Consider the following 23150-nt stretch of genomic DNA (forward strand, 5'->3'; position numbering starts at 1 on the left):
TCCATTAAGTTTTAAGCTTTTGTGAAAGATTTTGTGGTGAAATTCAAACTTGAATATGTGTAAATACAATTATAAATGTACGAATGGAAGATGCAGTGTTATTAAAATATGCATGAAAATATCCGGGGCAGTTGAATTGTAGTCACCGTTTCTCTTCTATGAAGCGCAGGTTTTGTCAATTGGTCCAGTATGAAAAAAAGAAAAAAGAAAAGAAAATAATCTGTTACTATTTGCACGTAGACTAAATTACCACAAACGCAACTCAACCATATTTGCTTCCGTGTTGTTGCGTCTGCTGCGCAGGCGTCCTGTGCGTGCGTAGTGATCTCCTTAAAAAAAAGATCCGGCTATCATTATACCCATTAATTGCCAATTTTGTTGTTGTTGTTGTACTATATAGTGTAATTGTGTCGAGAAATTGGTATTTGATTTTTGTCCTTTGGTCATCTTAATGCTGCATGTTCAACTTTTAACTATCTGTGGAACAACTTCCAGCATTATAAATAACAACTAAAAAATAAGTCGGCGGAGCGATACATCGTTTATCACGGTGAAAAGCCGTAGTTTAAAATGGTGGACGTGAACGGAGAGGTGATTATTTTTAAGGATACAGCTTTAAACCAGCTGTGAATTAGAAGAACATAAGGTTCCTGCGGGCCGTGAGGTTACTGGGAAGTTATCGAATCGTATTTTATACCAGCATTTAAGCCGGACATGAAGCCAGGATCTGACGACTTTCTACCGCCGCCTGAGTGCCCAGTGTTTGAGCCCAGCTGGGCGGAATTCCGAGATCCACTTGGCTATATAGCTAAAATCAGACCCATTGCGGAGAAGTCAGGCATTTGCAAGATCCGTCCACCTGCGGTAAGCCTCTGAAATGAAACTTGAAATGGAATGATAATTTCATTGATTGTGGGTATACTGTGGCCCTCGATAAGGCCTTTATATTTAGGTACAAATTGTAAGCATTTGAATTCTTCTAGCTCTTCGTTTCAAACTACGGAAAAGTTCTTTAGCTATCCAGATCCCTACCTCGTTCTTAGAACTTGAAATGTTTCTGCAATTTTTAAATTAATTCCTTTTATAGTCAACGAATTTTATCTTTATTTTTCAAGTTTTAACTAAGAGTAAAATTTAGCAATACTTCATTTATAACAGAAACAAAGGGTTTTATACAAGTTTTTATTGTTATTGCTACTTTTCCTGGGACGGTTTCAATAGCACTCGATTTCATTTACATGTAAAAAAACAACAAAAATAAATCCACAAAATTAGAGGGATATTGGATCCTTAGTGTAGGTTAAGTTGTGTTGATTTACAGGACGTATTTGCCTTTTCTGTAATAGTTTGGAGAACTTTGGCTTACCTAAGAAACCAAACGCAAATGACCTTGGAGCATTATATTAAACAGCTAACATATAGAGAATAATAAACTTTTTGAACAAATACTGCTCTTAACTATTCAATTTAAAGTCATTTTATCTGTTCTGTTTATTCACATTTCTCTCATTATCAACAATCTACACTTTTCTTACATACACTTTTCTCATAATGTTGGAAATAGGGTTATATTGAGGGGAAAAGTATATTAGTTTTTTGTTGTTTGTATTATCTGCAAGAACACTTGTAACACAAATGGACTGATGGCATACTTTTTTTTTTTAGTGCAGCGCAGCCTTAGTTTGCAGATTTGTCTTTGCTTGTTTTGCTTGTTTTTATTTTTGAGTCTTTTGGAAGACTATTTTTGGAACTTATGTTTTACTTTTGTATATTGTTTTCAGTTTTTGAGGTTTCAAGATATAATTATTTGAGACTCTAGAAAAAAAAGCAACCTAACTCATATAAAGCACTAGTATGAGAGTGGAAATGGTTCTTATCCTCCTCTTAAACTTCTTTACACATTTCAATTTCTCAATAATCATCAATTTCCCTTCCTTCTAGGATTGGCAGCCTCCTTTTGCTGTAGAAATCGATAACTTCAGATTTACCCCTCGAATCCAGAGGCTAAATGAACTGGAGGTAAGAAATATGATTCTATAGAATAGTTGATGTTCTAATCTTTCTTTGTGTTTTTAAACAATGACTTGGGAATTTAGTCTTTGAAATCAAATATAGTTAACTGAAGTCTTACTGCCATCATTTCTTAAAATATTGATCTATGAGAGAATCTTCTTTAAAACACATTATTGGGTTATAAAATTCCAGAACATCAAGGTCTCAGAATCCCATTATACAGTGTGGTAAAGTTAAAGTTACAAAGCATGTAAATATATATATATATATATATATTTTACCCATATCTTACAAAAAATACTTTATGTGTTTAAGAGAATAAATAGGCTAAAGTATGTGTTAGTTTTCCTGAGGAGGTCAAAGGACAACCTTATTGAAGCAGGTTCTATCTTGTTTCTGCTTCTGTGCTTTTTAGTAAACCAAGATGCTTTTCTTGTCAGTTTCCAAAAAATTCTTGTGTTTTCATCACCTAACAAACAAATTTACTTTAGGAGTACTGGGATTACCATATGTATTATCTCATTCACCTTTTATTTTCTTGTGGGTCTCATGGATTAAACAAAGGTTTACATAGCAAGCACTTTTCTTGTAAAACCATCTGCCCTGGCAAGTTTATAGTTTGTTTTTCTCATTCCATGTGTAATTTTAATTCTGAATTTCTTCTGATTTCTTAAACAAATGTAGAATTCAAGGCAAAACTAAGTCTTTTAAATTTATTCTTGAATAACAGGCTACGAGAGGCAAAACTTTTTTATAAGTCATGGAGCAAATATTCAAATTAGTTTACAAATACAGGAAACACGAATAACTTTGGCATTTTCTTTTGCTATTAGATTTTTTTGTTGCAGTCAGTGGCTAGATATTCCATTTGATTCAAGATATGAAAGGAATAAATAAAAAAACTGGGTTTATATTCAATATTGTAGCCATTTCATTTTAATTTTATCTATAGACTCTAGATATATAACTTAAAGAAATACTAAATTGTTAGTTACAGCGTTTTTAAGAAATAATCTAAAAACAAGTAATTTGACAACTGTTTGTATTATAGAACCATGTATATGTATTTTTTGATTTCACCTTGGACAGGGTAAAGTGTAAACCTAACTATATCATTTGAGACTGGGCTCAATTACTCTGAATTTTTATCTGTAGATGTGGGAAAATATGTAAAATGTTGTTGGGCATTATACTTGTTTCCTAAAAGTGAAATGTATAGGTTCTCAAGGGTCTGTGATTTCACTCGATCAAGGTAGGTTTCCAATACCCGGTATAAGATGTCTCTCTTGTGAAGTAGAAGATAAGTCCTATTAGTTACTACCTAGGTATACATACATGTTACTATTGTATACTTAGGATTATTATTTCATGCACAAGCATTGTTTTGATTCATAGGTGTCTTACCAGGGTAGCATTGTTGGTTGCTTCTCTCTCTTGGAAGCTTGCATAATAATCTCTAGTCATGAGAGTTAGTACTCAGGGAAAAGGTATTTAGATAACATTCAGCTCTGGTCCATTGGAACCTGTGCCTGAAGTGCCTGGTATCTTCAGCTATAGAATTATCTTCATTCTCTGGATGGCATCCTCAGGCAATACCAATAACATATAGTGTTTTGGGGGTCTCCTGGACAACCATAACCAACAACTCAAAATGGAACTTTCTGATACCTGTTATAGGGACTTACAATGTTATAGGGACTTACCAATGGCTCTTGGGGACGGGATAGATGGAAAATTTTCATTAAAAGTGTGTGTACGGTTCTCTGTGTGTATAGCATGAATAGTATGTGTGTGCATAGTATATATAGTGTGCATATATATATACACACACATACACATACACCAGTTTACATGTATTTTAGGTGTGTAGTTAATGTGGTTTCTTAAGACTTTTCCAGACATCTTTACTGTTTGTTTGTTTGGTTGGTTTTGGGTTTTTTTTTTTTGAGACACGTTTTCCCCATATTTTTGGAGCCTGTCCTGGAACTAGCTCTTGTAGACCAGGCTGGTCTTGAATGCACCTCCCTCTGCCTCCCGAGTGCTGGGATTAAAAATGTGTGCCACCATCACCCAGCTCTTTATTGTTATTTTATGCTTCTCCCTCCTTTTGTATTTATTTCTCCTACCTTGTTTAATTAAAGCCCCAGACCCCATTTTTCCATTTCCCCCTAAAGATTATTTACATCTTGATACTCTCCTTTAGTGCTTCTTCCTACCCACTCTGAGTGGTCCCTTTTTAGTTTCCTGGTTTTTTACTCTAACACAGCTCCTACACCTAAGACTTAGGGATCATTGTGGAAGATGAAGTGGAAAGATTATAAATGCAGAGGAACAGGAAGTTTGCTGTGAAATTTTGTCTCCTAAAAATATTAGAGTTACTATGCCCCTGAAGTCTTCCAATATATCAGCCTAAACATGAGCTGAAAAATGATGACACTAATAAACATGCTAACATTAAAAACAGAAAGCTCAGGATGCTTCAGCTTTAGATAAAGAACTACAGGCAACCAAGAAATAGTATACCAGCTGATTATCTCATATCATTTATTCAGCCTTGAAAACATATATACATATAACATTATGTAGACTGAGCAGATCTTATTTATGTATTTAAAATATATATGTAACAACAATTAAAGACAAAGAAGCCATGTATTTGATAAAGCAAGGTGGGAGTAAATTGGAGGATATGGAGTAAGGAAAGGGATGAGGAAATAATGTAATTATGATTTAATTCTTTTTTAAAAAAGTAACAAAAAAAGTAAAAATAAAGTAAAAAAGTAAAAATAAAAATATGTGGGCAGGGTAAGTAAAATTTACTGACCATTTTCTTTCCTAGGCCCAGACTAGAGTAAAACTAAACTATTTGGATCAGATTGCAAAATTCTGGGAAATTCAAGGTTCTTCATTAAAGATACCTAATGTGGAGAGGAAGATCTTGGACCTTTATAGCCTTAGTAAGGTAAGAGTAATTTCACATTAAAAAAAAGTTTTTTTCACATAAAAAATTAGCCCTGACTTGAAAATACAGTGTGGTTCATCTCCTAACTTAAAAATGGATGACTTTTGAGTCAGATGTTAGTGGTGCACACCTTTAATTCCAGCACTTTGTAGGCAGAGGAAGAAAGAACTCTCTTTTTTTTTTTTTTTTTTTTTGGTTTTTCGAGACAGGGTTTCTCTGTGGTTTTGGAGCCTGTCCTGGAACTAGCTCTGTAGACCAGGCTGGTCTCGAACTCACAGAGATCCACCTGCCTCTGCCTCCCAAGTGCTGGGATTAAAGGCGTGCGCCACCACCGCCCGGCAAGAACTCTCTTAAGTTGGAGGCCAGCCTGGTCTGCAGAGTCAGTTCCAGGAGAGCCACGGCTGCATCTGAGACCCTGTCTCAACTCTCTTTCCCCGCAGAAAAAAGGAGTGATTATTGAGCCAGCAGCAATTCTTGACTTAATCTTTGAGGGATGCAGTGGTTAGTGGTGGAAGGTTGCATTTTTTATGTAAAGCTCATTGCAGTATTTAGACTTCTCTAGTGTAGTCATTGTTTATTTGTACCCTTTTTTATCCTTTTAGATTGTGATGGAAGAAGGTGGATATGAAGCAATCTGCAAGGAACGTCGGTGGGCCCGTGTTGCCCAGCGTCTTAATTACCCATCAGGGAAAAACATTGGTTCCTTGTTACGATCCCACTATGAACGTATCATTTACCCGTATGAAATGTTTCAGTCTGGAGCCAATCTTGTGGTGAGGACTGAGTTGGAGCTTGATACAGCATTTGATTTCTTTTGTTCTTACTTTTTCTCACATTTTTTTAAAATGTAATTTTGGCATTTATTTTGAATTATGTACATTTAAAATGTATTGATATAATATCACACTTCAGAAATTGGTCTTTGGAAACTTGCTTTTTAAAGTTTTATTATTCAGACTATGGTAGGTAAACTTTAGGGAGTTCCTTCTTTACTTAGGGTGTTGATGTTATGAACCAAATCTCACACTAGAACAGAAGAGCAATTACACTAGGTTGATATCTGAAGAGTAGGTAGTTAATAATCGTTTTCTGAAATTAGTAAGCTTTCTTAAAATGCTTTATAATTTAGATGTTTAAAATGAGTAAACTATTATTATTTTGGTTCAACCGAGGATTCACTTAATTAGGTGTTTTAAATAAGAATACATTATTGTAATTTTATGTTACCAAACATTTTTTCACATTTATCTTTGTATATTTATGAACTTTATGTTGAACTCACACTGTTTATACATATGTGTAATCTATTTTTTTCTTGTTCTCTCTCCATATGCAGCAGTGTAATTCAGACCCATTTAATGGTGAAGAAAAAGACAAGGAATATAAACCTCATAGCATTCCTCTCAGACAGTCTGTCCAGCCATCAAAATTCAATAGCTATAGTAGGCGAGCCAAAAGGCTACAACCTGAGGTAACATGGATTTTTCCTTCATATAATCTGCCAGAGTTTGTTTAGAAGTCAAGTTTGGGTGAAAATTCATTTCCAGAAGACATTTGTTTAAAAAGTTCAGAAAGGAAAAAAAAAGATGACATATATATCTACTTTAAGATGAAATAGGTGGCAAGTAGATATTTTCACTATGGTTTTAAGTATTTTTTTTTTTTACTTTGTATTTTCAGAGTAATCCATACAGCTCTAAATTAGTTTCTATGAATCTTATTTTTTAAATTTATTTATTTCTATTTTATGTGCATAGGTGTTTTCCCTGAGCTACGATGTAATTGCTGAGAACTAAACTGGGATGCGGGATGCTCTGGAAGAGAAGTCAGTGCTCTTAACTGTTGAGCCATCTCTCCAGCCCTGAATCTTTTTTTTTTTTAATAAAATACAACTTTTTTTTTTTTTTTTGGTGGGGGAGTTTGAGTCAGGTTCTCTGTAGCTTTGTGGCCTGTTCTGATTAGCTCTGTAAACTAGGCTGTCCTCGAACTCACAGAGATCTGCCTGTCTCTGCCTCCGCAGTGCTGGTATAAAAGGTGTGTACCACCACTGCCCAGCTAAAATACAACAATTTTTTAAAATATCTAAGAATATAAAATTTCATTCTATTTATTTTACACAGAAATATTCAAAATGTCATGAAAAATTTATATTTAGATGATTTAAGCTTAGCTTAGTTGCATTAGGGATTATAATACTATATTGTTTATGCTTTTAATTTTATGTCTTATTTAATTTTATATTGATTAATATCTAAAAATATCTTCCAGGCTCGTGTCAACCAATTTTGAACAATTTTTTTTTATAAAATATGCAAAAAAAATTCCTTAGTTCTTTTGTTTGTTTTCTTCTGTGATCTTTATATGACAGCTTGGTAGATAAAAACCAACACTCAAAAATTACATGTATTATATGTGTAGATCCTCAAGATGTCACATATTACATAAAATTACAGAGAAGAGAGGCTTTAATAAGAGTAGGATTTGACTTGATGGATTGATTTTAACAGTCTAAAATTACAAAGGCATTATCTAATTTCCTAGCACTTTACTCTGAAGGGATTCCAAGAGAAAATTATTGTTTCCTATACTGTGAGGAGATTTGGTTCTTACATACATATCAAAAACATCATCCTGTGCCTTAAGTTAGCTCTGGAAAGAGTTGGCTCTGTAATGTAGAAAGATTTTTAAATTTTCATAAATATATGATTAAATAATAGACAAAAAGATTTGAGACATAAACAATATAGTCTTATCAAGCTAATCAAGCTAAGATAGGTTAGTGTTCTAAATAGAACATTTTAACAATGCTTTGAATGCTCCTATATAAAATAGGTTAGAATAAAGTTTTGTATTTTTAGGTAATTTTTGATAATCTTAATATTGGACTTGGAAACATTTTAATCTGAGACTGTAGGAAAGAAAGAGGATTAGTTATATTTCATATTATTAAAATTATATTCCAAATTATTGAAAGTTAATCAATTGAGATTTGTTTTATTATTGTAGAAAGAGCTGTATCAGGGAGTGGGAGGACAGAAAAGCAAAGAAAAAAGAACAAGCATAAAGTAACTTGGATACCTTGAATATTAGGAAAGTTAAATTTCCCTAGTACTCTTGTAGAATATTAAAAAAGAAAATTAAACCAAACATTTTAGACACCTTTTTAGCCTCCTTTGTTTATGTGATTGGATGCCATGTGCATAGGCTGGTCTAAAAAGATTCCTCTCTATGTAGTTAGGCTGGCCTTCAACTCATTATTCTTTAGCATCAGTCCCCAAGTCCTGGGATTAAGGACATGTACCAGTATGCTTAGTTGGAATCAGCTTTTAAAAGAAAGTTTCTGGTTTATTTAATAGCTATAACCATTACAGTAGTGGTGTAATAATAGATAATTATATTTTGTGATGCAGTATAGAATAAAAACTACAATTACAAGAAACCTAGGAATTATTGAAATAAAAACAGGTAGAATCATCTTTTATTATATCTGGCATATTTTCCCAGCTTCCTTATATTAATTGCATTAAACAATAATTCAAAACTAAGCCAAATCATTATGAAATTATTACTGTATTTTAACTTTTTTAAGTCTTAATAATTTTATATGTATGTGAGTTTTTCCTGCGTGTATATCTGTATACAGCATGTATGCAGTACCCTTGGAGGCTGTGAGAGGGCATCAGATTCCATAGAACTCAAAACATAGATGATTTTGAGTCTACTTGTAGGGGCTGGAAATTGAATCAAGTTTCTTTTCAAGTGCGGCCTGTGCTCTTAATTGTTGAACCAATATTATCTATTTATGTGTATCACTTTGGGCATATGCATGTCCTGAAGTATGTGTAAAAGTCAAAGGAAATCTTTCAAAGTGGGTGAGTTTTGGAGTTTTAAGATGGGGTTGAAGTAAGCTTCTTGGTAAGCACCCTTCCCTACAGAGCTATTTCCCAGGAATGGTTTGACTGGGTCTCTTGGTAGATCTACTTCTAGTATTTTGAAGAAACTACCACTCTGATTTCCAAAATAGTAGAACTAGTTTACATTTCCACGAACAGTTTATAAGGATTTTTTCTACATCTAAACCAGTATTTGTTGTCATTTGTATCCTTGGCAATGATCATTTTGATGATATTTAGTTCAAATTTTAGTCTAGTTTTAGTCTGAATCTCATTGATGATGCTTCTTAGCCTCTGCATTTGTTCTTTTGAGAACTTTGTGTTTAGTTTCATAATCTTTTTTTAACTAGTTTATTTTCTTTTGAGATTATTTTTTGTTTGTTTCTTGTGAATTATTAAACTTACGTCACACATAGAGTTGTCAGAGGTTTTCTTCCATTTTGTATACAGGCTCGTTTTTTTCTTCCAGAGTTTCTGGGTTTTTTATTTTAGTTTTATGAGATCTTATTGTACTTTGTTGATATTACTTCCTATGCTACTAAACTCCTATTCTGGTACTTAGATACTGAAGTTTCTTCCTGACATTTTCCTCATGTAGTTTCACAGTATTTGGTCTTGTTTTGAAAACTCAACATTTGTAGTTGGGTTTTATTGAGGATAAGTAATAGGGATTTAGGAATGTAACTTCTACAAATTGATTTTCAGGTTTCCAAAACCATTTGTTGACTATACTGCTATTTCTCTATTATGTATCTTCTGCCTTCTTGTCAGTTAATACCTGTAGTTATGGACTTTATATTTAGGCCTCTGTCATATTCCAGTGATCTGTATGTCAGGGCTTTTGTTGCTATGCCTCTGTACTATAATTTGAAGCTAGATATGATGATATGTCATTTAGTAATTTATTTTTCTCAAACTTGTTTTGGCTTTCACCTATCAAGTCTCTATATAAACTTTTTTGGGTATTTTTTTTTTCTGTGTCTGCTGTTGTTTCTGATATTTTGTGAGTACAAATTATGTTGTGTGTCCTTGTCTCTCCCACAGGAGCTGAGGGCCAAACCCCCTTTCTTCATATTCTACCACTGAGCTAAATTCATAACCCCTGAGTCTACATTTTGATTAGGAAAGCATTGAGTCTGTAGATTGCTTTTTGTCTTATGGTTTTAACTGAAGGAGTCTTTCATTTAATTAAGCTTATTCACTTATTCCCTTATTCCCTTTATTGTCTGATTTTGGATTTCTTTTTGTTCCCGAGTCTGTTGTGAATTGGTTGTTTCTCTGATTTCTTTTTTTTTTTTTAATTTTTTTTATTCTTTTTTAATTAAAATTTCCACCTGCTCCCCGTTTCCCATTTCCCTCCCCTCCTCACAAATATTGCCCCCTCCCCCCACTTCCCTCCACCTATCCCCACTCCTCTTCTCCTCCCCCCACTCCATTCCCCCTCCCTCTCGATACTAAAGAGCAGTCCAAATTCCCTGCCCTGCGGGAAGACCAAGGTCCTTCTATCTACGTCCAGAAAGGTGAGCGTCCAAACAGGCTAAGCTCCCACAAAGCCAGTTCATGTATTAGGACCGAAACCTAGTGCCATTGTCCTTGGCTTCTCATCAGTCTTCATTGACCGCCATGCTCAGAGAGTCCGGAATCAACCCATGCTTATTCAGTCCCAGACCAGCTGGCCTTGGTGGGCTCCCAATAAATCAGTTCCACTGTCACAGTGGGTGGGTGCATCCCTCGTGGTCCTGATTTCCTTGCTCATGTTCTCCCTCCTTCTGCTCCTCATTTGGACCTTAAGAGCTCAGACCGTTGCTCCAAATTGAGACTCTGTCTCTACCTCGATCCATCGCCAGATGAAGGTTCTAAGGTGATATGCAAGATATTCATTAGTATAGGATAGGGTCATTTCAGGTTCCCTCTCCTTAGTTGCCCAAGGTACCAGCTGGGGACATATTCCTGGACACCTGCGAACCCCTCAAGAGTCAAGTCTCTTGCCAACCCTAAGATGGCTCCCTTAGATAGGATATATACTTCGCTGCTCCCGTATCCATCCTTCCTATATCCCAACCATCCCAATCCTCCGAGCTCCTCCCATCCTCCCCTTCTCATATTTCTCATCCCATTTCCCCTTTGCCCCATGCCACCTCACCCGCAAGTTCCCAGTTTTTGCCCTGCAATCTTGTCTACTTCCCCCTCTCCATGCGGATGACTATATGATTTTCTTTGGGTTCACTTTCTTATTTAACTTCTATAGGATCACACATTATATGCTTAATGTCTTTTATTTATGGCTAGAAACCGATTATGAGTGAGTACATCCCATGTTCCTCTTTTTGGGTCTGGGATACCTCACTCAGGATAGTGTTTTCTATTTCCATCCATTTGCACGCAAAATTCGAGAAGTCATTGTTTTTTACTGCTGAGTAGTATTCTAATATGTATATATTCCACACTTTCTTCATCCATTCCTCCATTGAAGGGCATCTAGGTTGTTTCCAGGTTTTGGCTATTACAAACAATGCTGCTATGAACATAGTTGAACAGATACTTTTGTCATTTGACGTGGCATCTCTTGGGTATATTCCCAATAGTGGTATTACTGGATCTTGGGGTAGGTTGATCCCAAATTTCCTGAGAAATCGCCACACTGATTTCCAAAGTGGTTGCACAAGTTTGCATTCCCACCAGCAATGAATGAGTGTGCCTCTTTCTCCACAACCTCGCCAGCAAAGGCTATCATTGGTGTTTTTGATTTTAGCCATTCTGACAGGTGTAAGATGGTATCTCAAAGTTGTTTTAATTTGCATTTCCCTTATCGCTAAGGAGGTTGAGCATGACCTTAGGTGTCTTTTGGCCATTTGAATTTCTTCTGTTGAGAATTCTCTGTTCAGATCAGCGCCCCATTTTTTTGGTTTATTTGAATAATCCCAGGATCTCTTTATGGTTTTCTGCTACTTAGCTTTTAAATAAACTTCCATAAGAGAAATATGGGCTTTGTAAGTTAGATAGTCAGGATACTATATTTGGAAGAAAATTTCTCTAGGAAGTTGTTTAGCAGTTTGTAGGAATTCTTTGGCTGGCTGGAGTAATTTCCATAGTCTAAGACACCGGGTAAGCTAAAGAACATTATAAAATATAGAAACTATATTTTTTAAAAAAGAATTAATACAATTAGTAGCCAGAAGTTTTGGAATCAGCCCCAATGTCATAGTAAAAGTGTAGTAGGCTCGGTTATTTCTGGAGAGACATTAGACTATTGGATGGTAGATACCTAGATACTATCTTATAATACAGCTGGCTTTCAGTGCTTAAGATAGACATACAAATAAAAAAACTAGGTTATTCCTGGAAACAGCCTAAATGTCCCTCGACCCAAGAATGGATAAGGAAAATGTGGCACATTTACACAGTGGAGTACTACACAGCAGAAAAACAATAATGACATCTTGAATTTTGCAGGAAAATGGATGGAGCTAGAAAACATTATTTTGAGTAACCCAGACACAGAAAGATAATTATCACATGTACTCATTCATAGGTGGTTTTTAAACATAAAGCAAAGAAAACCAGCCTACAAACCACAATCCCAGAGAACTTAGACAACAATGAGGACACTAAGAGAGACTTACATAGATCTAATCTACATGGAAAGTAGAAAGTAGAAAAAGACAAAATCTCCTGAATAAATTGGGAGCGTGGGGAATTTAGGGGAGGGGTAAAAGGAGGAGGGGAGAGGCAGGGAGGGGAGCAGAGAAAAATGTAGAGCTCAATAAAAATCAATAAAGAAAAGAAACACTAAAGAGAAAAAAACTAGGTTATTTGTATGTGTTTTAATATTAGACATAATTTTATTCTTTAGGAATACACATCATCCATCCCAATCCCACTCATTTCCAAGTTATGTGTGTTTTTTAGGAGAATATATATTTCCTTAAGTAAATCTAAATTTATTTTGGAGTTGATTTACACCTGACTATCCATGGGAAAGAAATAATTTAAAAATAGATTAGTATTTAGTAAAAATTTTATATACTATAAATCCTAGATTGTTAATTTTATCAGCATATTAATTTTAGGTTAGTAGTATATATTATATTAATAGGCTATTATAGGATCATAATTCTAGCTACCTACGAGTGTTGAACTACCTGTAGTCTGCATAGACTACAAAGGTAATTTTGCTAATGAAAGACCAGCTTTTTGCTACTACAGAGGAGGTGCTGTGTCAGCAGAACTCCATATACACACAGGAGACTTTTTCTGGTGGCCAAAACTTAATTCTTCATTTTATTCTTTTGTTCTGCTGGTGGTTCTTATTCTGTTCATTCTCTGGTCTGTACATTTGCCCTGTTTTATCCATTTTCTTCTTCTTAGTTGTTCTCCTCCTATATCTTTCCTGATGTTTCTCTCTGTATTTTTCATTTTACTTTAAAAAAAAAATGTTTTCCTAATCCTTTTATGCTTCATAAGAGAAAGATTTCTATACAAAAAAGATTACCACATAAACACAAACACATATTTTCCATTACACAAGAAGACATCACATTAAGATCACAAGTTACATTTTCCTTAGAAACTCACAAGTAAACATTTTTATTAATTTTCCTCCCATATCATCATCATTCAAAGCAATGATTTTTTTCTTATACCTGATTATCAATGTTCTAAACTAGCCATGTAAATTTGAGCCAGTTCCTTTTGTACTGGCATACAGCTGTTTGCGGTTTCAGTGTAGCATATTTCTACAAAACTTTTCTGAAGTAATCTAGCAGACTATTATTTTTCTTTACATGAAGTAGTTATCATTTAATTTCTTTTCACAACTTTGTTTTTTCAAGGTGCATATTGAAACCTGTGATTAATTCTGTACGCTATTAGACTAAGAAATTCAGGCCTAACCCTGGATGTAGGGACATAATTGTTTTCTTGGATCATCAGCCTGTTTTTCCACAGGCAGAATTCATGAGTCTATAATGCATGAAACTTCCTTGTTCTTATTTTCCATCCTCTGCAAATCTCACATCCAACAAAGGGGAAGGTAAGTTCAAGACTATTTTTGCCATTTTGTATCTCTAATAGGAATAATTGGCAGAATAACCTAAATCATGTCTTTAATCATCTTTACTAACTATTCTAATTACCTTTATCTTTCAGGCTAACCCAGAAAATGCAGTTAAATCATAGCTCTAACAAATCGTCATTGCTTTTTATAAAAAATCATCTTCATTATAATTTACAAGTAAACTTCCCGGTGAATAGTGTGATTTTTTTTTTTTCCCAAGAAACATCACACTATACTGGGTACAGTGGAACCCTTTCAGAGAGTAAGCAGGAACTCAACAGCAGCAAATGGGAGGAAGCACAGCAAAAACAAGGGGTGTTCTGGAGAACTACACACAGGACCTTTTGTGTGTGTATGGGGGGCAATTTTAAAAAAATTTAGTTCCCATATGTAGGCTGTTGTTTTGTTTTACTGACAATATTCTTTGCTTTACAAAAGCTTCTCAGTTTCATTTATGAACTGTTGCTCTCTGTGTTTGTGCTACTGAGGTTCTATTTAGGAAGTGCATTAAAAGCTACTTCCCACTTTCTCTTCTATCAAGTTCAATGTGGTCGGATTTATATTGAGGTCTTTAATCTATTTGGACTTGAGTTTTGTGCATAGGGATAGATAAGGATCTATTTGCATTCTTTTACATGTTGACATCCAGTTACACCAGCAGCATTTATTGAAGATGCTTTCTTTTTTCTATTGTACAATTTTGGCTTCTTTGTTAAAAATTAGGTATTCATAGGTGTGTGGGTTTATATCAGGGTCTTTAGTTACATTCCATTGATCCACAGATTCCGTTGATCCACATGTATGTTTTATGCAAATATCAAGCTGGTTTTATTACTATAATTCTATAGTAGAGCTTGATGTCAGGGACAGTGATGCCTTTGGAATTTCTTTCTTTCTTTCTTTCTTTTTTTTTTTTTTTTTTTTTTTTGGTAGAGGATATTTTGGCTACCCTAAGTTTTGGTTTTTCCATATGGAGTTGAGTATTATTTTTTTGAGGATTGTGAAGAATTATGTTGGGATTTTGATGGGATTGCATTGAATCTATAGGTTGCTTTTGGTAGGATTGTCATTTTTATTATGTTAATCCTACATATCCAAGAGCATAGAAGATATTTCAATTTTTTTTTTTTTTTTTAGTTTCTTTCTTCAGAACTTCAAGAACTGTGTTGAATCATAGAAGCATAGAGGCATCATAATGGAGAGAGTTGATAGCCTTGTCTTGTTCCTGATTTTAATGGGATCACTTTGAGTTTCCCTTCATTTAGTTTGATGGTGGCTGTTGGCTTGCTGTATGTTGCCTTTATTATTTTTAGGTATATTCCCTGATCTGTCCAAGACATTTATCATGATGGGGTGTTGGTTTTTGTCGAAGGCTATTTCAGTATCTAATGAGATGATCATGCAACTTTTTCTTTCAGTTTGTTTAAATGGTGGATTGCATTGACAGAGTTTCGTATCCCTGCATCTCTGGGATGAGTCAACATGATCATGGCGGGTTTTTTTTTTTTTTTAAATGTTTTGTTGGATTTGGTTTGCCAGTATTTTACTGAGTATTTTGGCATCAATGTTCATAAAGGAGATTGGTCTGTATTTCTCTTTTTTGCATCTTTATGTGTTTGCATTTTATGGTTTGGGTACCATAAAAAGAATTTGGTAAAGTCCTTCCTATTTATATTGTGTGGAACAATTTAAAGAGAATTAGTATTAGCTCATCTTAGGTATTTGAAATTCTGGTAGAATTCTGCACTGAAACCATCTGGTTCTGGGCTTTCTTTGGGGACAGGGAGGCTTATGGTGATGGCTTCTATTACCTTTGGGGTTACAGTCTATTTAAAATTTTTACCTGGCTTAATTTAATTTTGGTGTGTGGTGCCTATCCAGAAAATTGTTCATTTTTCTTACATTTTCCAACTTTGTGGAATACAGATTTTCAAATGATTCTTTGGATTTCCTTGGTGTCTCTTGTTATATCCCCCTTTTCATTTCTGATTTTATTAATCTGTACAATCTCTTTCTGCCTTTCAGTTAATTTGGATAAGAGTTTGTCTATCTTGTTGATTTTTCACGAAAAACCTACTCTTTGTTTCATTGATTCTTTGAATTGTTCTCTTTGTTTCTATTTTATTTATTTCAGCCCTCAATTTGAGTTTTTTCTTGGCATTTACTCCTCCTGGGTGAGTTTAATTCTTTTTGTTCTAGGGCTTTCAGGCACGCTGTTAAGTCACTTGTGTGAACTTTCTCCGTTTTCTTTATATGGGCACTTAGTGCTATGAACTTTATTCTTAGCACTGCTTTCATATTGTCCCCTAAGTTTGGATACATTGTGCCTTCATTTTCGTTGAATTCTAGGAAGTCTTTAATTTCTTTATTTCTTCTTGACTTAGTGATGATTCAGTTGAACATTGTTCAATTTCTATGAGTTTGTAGGCTTTGTGGTCTCTTAGTGAATGCCGAACGTGTGTCCAAGACCTTCTGGCTTTCATGGTTTCCAATGAGAAGTTGGGTGTAATTCTGATAAGTCTGCTTTATATCTTACCTGACCCTTTTCCTTTGCAGCTCTTAATTTCTTTCTTTATTGTGTATGTTTTGTGTTCTGGCTATTATATGTCAAGTGAACTTTTTTTTTTGGTCCAGTCTATTTGGAGTTCTGTAAGCTTCTTGTACCTTCAAAGGGATATCCTTCTTTCAGTTAGGTAAGTTTTCTTATATGATTTTGTTGAATATATTTTCTGTGTCTATGAGCTGGAATTCTTCTCTTTCTACACCTATTATTCCTAAGTTTGGTCTTTTTATGTTGTCCCAGATTTCCTGGATGTTTTGGGTAAAGAATTTATTAGATTTAATGTTTTCTTTAACCGATGAATTTATTTCCTCTATTGTAGCTTCAACTCCTGAGAATCTCTCTCTTCCATCTCTTGTATTCTGTTGGTTATGCTTGCATCTGTAGTTGTTAATCATTTACCCAGATTTTTCATTTCTTGGTTTGTATTCTTTTATTGCCTCTATTTTCAAATCTTGAACTGTTTGCTTCACCTGTTTGATTGTTTTTTCTTGATTTTCCTTGGCTTTCTCAAAGGTATTTATTTCTTCTCATTTTCTGTTTGTCTTTTCCTCCATTTCTTTCAGGGACTTTTTTGTTTCCTCTTTAAGGACCTCTATCACCTTCATAAAGTTATTTTTAATATTGTTTTCTGCTTCATTTAAGTTGGGGTGTTCAGGTCTTGCTGTTGTAGAACCACTAGTTTTTTTGTGGTGCCATATTGTTCTTTATGCTGTTGAATGTGTTCTTACACTGCTATCTACCCATTTCTTCCTCCAGTTGTTACAGGTGTCTGTGGCTCCAGTGGTCACTTTCTCTAAGTATAAGTGGGGCCTGTGGCCCTGGTGGTCCCTGATGCAGCAGGGAATGATGGGGTTGGTAGGATCCTGGTTTCTAAGGGATGGGATTGGTGGGGGTGGAGCAGAGGATGTGCCCACAGGGCCTAGGGCCTGTCCTGCTAGTAGCTCAGACACTCACCTCCTTCTTCAGTTGTAGAATGAGCCTGTGGCTCAGATGGTAGCCAATGCACCTGGCAGGGGATGGTGGAGGTGGGTGAAGAGGATGGTGCTTCCTTGTTACTGGAGGTGCAGAGGTTGGGGTGGAACACAGAATGCGCCCCTGGGAGCTAGGGCTGAGAACTTAGCTGTCAGCTGGTAGCTCAGACTCTTCCCACACCTTTGCTTCTGCAGGATGCACCCAAAGTAGCTTTCCTGTCCACTGGGCTGTATACCATAAACTCCACTACTGTCTGTAGCTCCTGTTACATTGCCACTGGCAGAAATTCAAAGATCATTGGGATAATTTACTCTATACCTCTTTCAAAAAATACAAGTATAAGGAGGGTTGGAGTTGCATATTTTAGTGATAAATATATGACTGTTAGGTTCAAACCATAAAAAATGAAATATATCTATAATAATACTGGGGGAGAAGAGTTATGTTTCTAATGGTACATATTCCTTGGAATAATAGAATAAAATTATCTTTATCTCTACATTTTTAAAAACCTTATTTTTATCATTATAGTCTAATAAATAGATTTATGATTTACTAATCTTTTAAAAATGTTTCTTAGATTTTTAAATTTTATGCCATATTTTATGGGTGAAGGTTTATCTACTAGAAAATGGTTCATCAGGGGCTTTTCTGAGGTGTAGGGTGTTTTGCAAATATTAAGTTCTAGATGCTACCTATAAAATACTATGTCTTCTTTTTCTTTTACTTCTTTCTTTGAATTTTTTTTCAATAGCCAGAACCCACAGAAGAGGACATTGAGAAAAATCCAGAGCTAAAGAAACTACAGATATACGGTGCAGGCCCCAAAATGATAGGCTTGGGCCTGGTGGCTAAAGAGAAGACTCTGAGAAAGAAAGATAGCATACAACCAGGTAGGACTAACGAACTAATGGGTAAAATAGTGAAGGATCATGAGAAAGTGGCTTTGTTAATCCCAATCTTGAAAGGTTATATTCACTTAAACTCTTTTTGTTCCTAGATAAAGAGGAAGTAACCTGTCTTCCAAGTGTTGCAGTGAAGGAGGAAGCCAGTGGGTTTGGAAAAGTGGCATCATTTCCTGATAAGGACTTAAATCAAAGTCCAAAAGCTCGTACAAAAATGACAATGCAACTACGGAATAATCACAGCAGTACCCAATTTGTAAGGATTCACCAGTGATTTTGTGATACTGTTTTGAACTATTGACATTAGAGTGAACTTAAAATTATTATTTCTTGTTTTAATTTATTTTTGTATAGTTTCATTGCTTTTATTTTATATGCTGTATATGTTATTAAAATTTGTTTAGTATTTTATAGCTCAGGGTGGACTCTAACATGTTATATAAGCAACTGTTACCTCATTCCACTTCCCCACTACTAGAATTATAGGTATGGAATTTGAGATGTACGACTCTATTTTTAATTTTATGAAACCCTAACCCTTCTTATAGTTTAATGAACTGAACTGCTCCTTTTCCCCCAACATACAAAAGAATGTCAGAGCTAGAGTTCTGTAGAATAATTTGAGATGAGGTTTGTCCTCTTTATTTAGAGTCTTAATGTTTCCATGTAAAAATTTGGAATTTTTTTTAAGTTTTATAAAGTGTGTCATAATGATTTTGATAGAAATTACATTAAATTTTTAGAATGTGTTAATAGTACAGTCACTTATATAATATGGCCAATAATCAGCCTAGAAGTTCTTTTAATATTTTCACCAAGACTGTCTTCTGTGTCTTAATATTTGTAGTGTAGGACTTTCTCTTCTTTCCCACCTTCATTGGGTTTATTTTGATACATTTTAGATTTTGAAGATGCTGTTAGTTGTTATTTTCTATATTCTTCCTTTGAAAATTCACTGGTGTATAGAAAAGTATTGATTCCTTTAGAAATACAAAATAAGACAATATCTTATCCAATGAGTATTTGCACAGTTCTGTATTTTGGAGGAAGTGTTGCCCAATTTCTTCTCAGTGTAGTGTTGTCTGTAACATTGCATGTCTTATTCTTTATTATGTTGAGGTATATTTTTTTTCTTCCTTGTTTCTTCAAGAATTTTATTATGAGGGCACATTAAACTTGTTAAATGCCTTGTTCTCCTTGTGAGATGGTTCTTTCATGTATGAATTTGAGACTGTTTCAGTGTTGTTTTAAATTAATAGATTTGTATATGATCAATTAACCTTTTATTCCTAGATGAAATAGTAATGAAATATGATCTTCTTAAGATATTTTTCAATTTAACATTCAAGTATTTTACTGAAAACTTTTACATCTATGTTTGTAAGAATAACCTACAGTTCTTATTGTAGTTCTGTGACCTTATGCAGTTTTGCTATCAGGATAATTCAGGACTCAAGTATTCCTTCCATTTCTCTTTTATAGAATAATTCAAGAAGTGCTGATATTAGATGTTCTTTAAGTGTTCAGTAATATTTGACAATGAATGTGTCTGAATTTTTTTATAGTGAGAATTTTAGTTACTGCTTACTCATGTTGATTGTGAGGTTATTTATTTTAATGACTTAATTTTAGACTGTGTTTCTGAATTATACAGGTTTTATGGTATTTTGAACTATAAATTTGCAAAATATTCTATATGATTTTCTAGATTTTATTAGAATCCATTGTAATAACTCCATTTTTATCTCTACTGTTATTAGTTTGGATCTTCTTCATTTTTTTAGTGTAAGGATTTGTCCATCTTAGTTCTTCCAAAAAAAAAAATCAATTCCTTTTTTTTCCTTTTTTTTTATTCTTTTTTAATTAAAATTTCCAACTGCTCCCCGTTTCCCATTTCCCTCCCCCTCCTCCCAAACATTACCCCCTCCCCCCACTCCCCTCCCCCATCCCCACTCCTTTTCTCCTCCCCCCAGTCCATTCCCCCTCCCTCTCAATACTGAAGAGCAGTCCAAATTCCCTGCCCTCCAGGAAGACCAAGGTCCTCCCACTTCCATCCAGGCCCAGGAAGGTGAGCATCCAAACAGGCTAAGCTCCCACAAAGCCAGTTCATGTATTAGGATCGAAACCTAGTGCCATTGTCCTTGGCTTCTCATCAGCCTTCATTGTCCGCCATGTTCAGAGAGTCCAGTTTCAACCCATGCTTATTCAGTCCCAGTCCAGCTGGCCTTGGAGAGCTCCCAATAGATCAGTTCCACTGTCACAGTGGGTGGGTGCACGCCTCGTGGTCCTGATTTCCTTGCTCATGTTCTCCCTCCTTCTGCTCCTCATTTGGACCTTAAGAGCTCAGACCGTTGCTCCAAATTGGGTCTCTATCTCTCTCTCGATCTATCGCCAGATGAAAGTTCTTGTGCCATTCTCCTTGGCCTCTCGTCAGCTCTCATTGTCCGCCACTTTCAGAGAGTCCGGTTTTATCCCATGTTTTTTCAGTAGCAGTCCAGCTGACCTTGGTGAGCTCCCAATAGATCGGCCCCACTGTCTCAGTGGTTGGGTGCACCCCTCATGGTCCTGACTTCCTTGTTCATGTTCTCTCTCCTTCTGCTCCTCATTATAACCTTGGGAGCTCAGTCCGGTGCTCCAGTGTGGGTCTCTGTCTCTATCTCCATCCATCGCTAGATGGAGGTTCTATGGCAATATGCAAGATATTCATCAGTATGATTATAGGATAGGTTCATTTCAGGTTCCCTATCCTCAGGTGCCCCAATGAACTAACTGGGGACATTGCCCTAGGCATCTGGTAGCCATTCCGAGTTCAAGTCTCTTGCCAACCCTTAGGTGGCTCCCTTACCTAAGGTATGAGTTTCCCTGCTCCCCTATCCAATCTTCCTTTATCCCCAATCACCCCGATTCCCCCAGTTCCCCTCATCTTCTCCTACACACTTTTTTCTCCCGATCACCCCTCATCCCCATCCCACCCCACCCCCAAGATTCCAATTTTTTGCCCATCAGTCATGTCTATTTCCCATAGCTGGGAGGATATCTATATGTTTTTCCTTGGGTTTACCCTCTTGTTTAGCTTCTTTAGGATCACAAATTATAGACTCAGTGGCCCCTATCCATGGCTAGAAACCAATTATGAGTGAGTACATCCCATGTTCTTCTTTTTGGGTCTGGGTTACCTCACTCAGGATCGTATTTTCTATTTCCATCCATTTGCATGCAAAATTCGAGAAGTCATTGTTTTTTACCGCAGAATAGTACTCTAATGTGTATATATTCCACACTTTCTTCATCCATTCTTCCATTGAAGGGCATCTAGGTTGCTTCCAGGTTCTGGCTATTACAAATAATGCTGCTATGAACATAGTTGGACAAATGCTTTTGTCATATGATAGGGCATCTCTTGGGTATATTCCCAAGAGTGGTATTGCTGGGTCCAGGGGTAGGTTGATCCCAATTTTTCTGAGAAACCGCCACACTGATTTCCAAAGTGGTCGCACAAGTTTGCAGTCCCACCAGCAATGGATGAGGGTACCCCTTTCTCCACAACCTCTCCAGCAAAGGCTATCCTTGGTGTTTTTGATTTTAGCCATTCTCACAGGTGTAAGATGATATCTCAAAGTTGTTTTGATTTGCATTTCTCTGATCGCTAAGGAGGTTGAGCATGACCTTAAGTATCTTTTGGCTATTTTAACTTCTGCTGATGAGAATTCTCTGTTCAGTTCAGTGCCCCATTTTTTAATTGGGTTAATTATCCTTTTAAAGTCTAGTTTCTTGAGTTCTTTGTATATTTTGAATATCAGACCTTTGTCTGTACCGGGGTTGGTGAAGATCTTCTCCCAGTCAGTAGGCTGCCTTTTTGTCTTAATGACAGTGTCCTTTGCTTTACAGAAGCTTCTCAGTTTCAGGAGGTCCCATTTATTCAATGTTGCCCTTAATGTCTGTGCTGCTGGGGTTATACATAGGAAGCGATCTCCTGTGCCCATATGTTGTAGGGTACTTCCCATTTTCTCTTCTATCAGGTTCAGTGTGTTCAGATTGATATTGAGGTCTTTGATCCATTTGGACTTGAGTTTTGTGCATGGTGATAGATATGGGTCTATTTTCATTCTTCTACAGGTTGACATCCAATTGTGCCAGCACCATTTGTTGAAGATGCTTTCTTTCTTCCATTGTATACTTTTAGCTTCTTTATCGAAAATCAGTTGTTCATAGGTTTGTGGGTTAAAATCCGGGTCTTCTATACGATTCCATTGGTCGACTTCTCTGTTTTTATGCCAGTACCACACTGTTTTCATTACTGTAGCTCTGTAATAGAGTTTGAAGTCAAGGATGGTAATGCCTCCAGAAGTTCCTTTATTGTATAAGATTGTTTTGGCTATCCTGGGTTTTTTGTTTCTCCATATAAAGTTGATTATTGTTCTTTCAAGATCTGTGAAGAATTTTGATGGGATTTTAATGGGGATTGCATTGAATCTATAAATTGCCCTTGGTAGAATTGCCATTTTTACTATGTTGATTCTCCCAATCCAAGAGCAAGGGAGATCCTTCCATTTTCTGGTATCCTCTTCAATTTCTTTCTTCAATGCCTTAAAGTTTTTGTCAAATAGATCTTTTACTTCCTTGGTTAGAGTTACCCCAAGATATTTTATGCTGTTTGTGGCTATCGTGAAAGGTGATGATTCTCTTATTTCTCTCTCTGCTTCCATATCCTTTGTGTATAAGAGGGCGACTGATTTTTTGGAGTTGATCTTGTATCCTGCCACATTACTAAAGGCGTTTATCAGCT

General features: G+C 35.6%; 1 protein-coding gene and 1 pseudogene across 4 annotated transcripts in view; both read left to right on the forward strand.

Annotated features, from left to right (window-relative positions):
- The window catches only part of LOC130868812 (ubiquitin-like modifier-activating enzyme 1 Y), a 964755-nt pseudogene that overhangs the window by 194588 nt on the left and 747017 nt on the right, over window positions 1-23150 (forward strand).
- Window positions 447-23150, forward strand: part of LOC130868835 (lysine-specific demethylase 5D) — a 51142-nt gene continuing 28438 nt past the window's right edge. For 2 of the 4 annotated variants that reach the window (XM_057760858.1, XM_057760859.1), the window contains exons 1-7: window positions 447-864; window positions 1942-2019; window positions 4853-4975; window positions 5578-5748; window positions 6312-6446; window positions 18214-18352; window positions 18460-18620. In XM_057760858.1, coding sequence (XP_057616841.1) covers window positions 715-864; window positions 1942-2019; window positions 4853-4975; window positions 5578-5748; window positions 6312-6446; window positions 18214-18352; window positions 18460-18620 — 957 coding nt within the window. In that variant the 5' untranslated portion in view covers window positions 447-714. Of the gene's footprint in view, window positions 865-1941; window positions 2020-4852; window positions 4976-5577; window positions 5749-6311; window positions 6447-13755; window positions 13901-18213; window positions 18353-18459; window positions 18621-23150 lie in introns of those variants that run through there. The other 2 variants (XM_057760861.1, XM_057760860.1) reach the window with 2 other exon arrangements.

This window comes from Chionomys nivalis, chromosome Y (genome assembly GCF_950005125.1).
Source record: "Chionomys nivalis chromosome Y, mChiNiv1.1, whole genome shotgun sequence".
In the NCBI taxonomy this organism is placed as follows: domain Eukaryota; kingdom Metazoa; phylum Chordata; class Mammalia; order Rodentia; family Cricetidae; genus Chionomys; species Chionomys nivalis.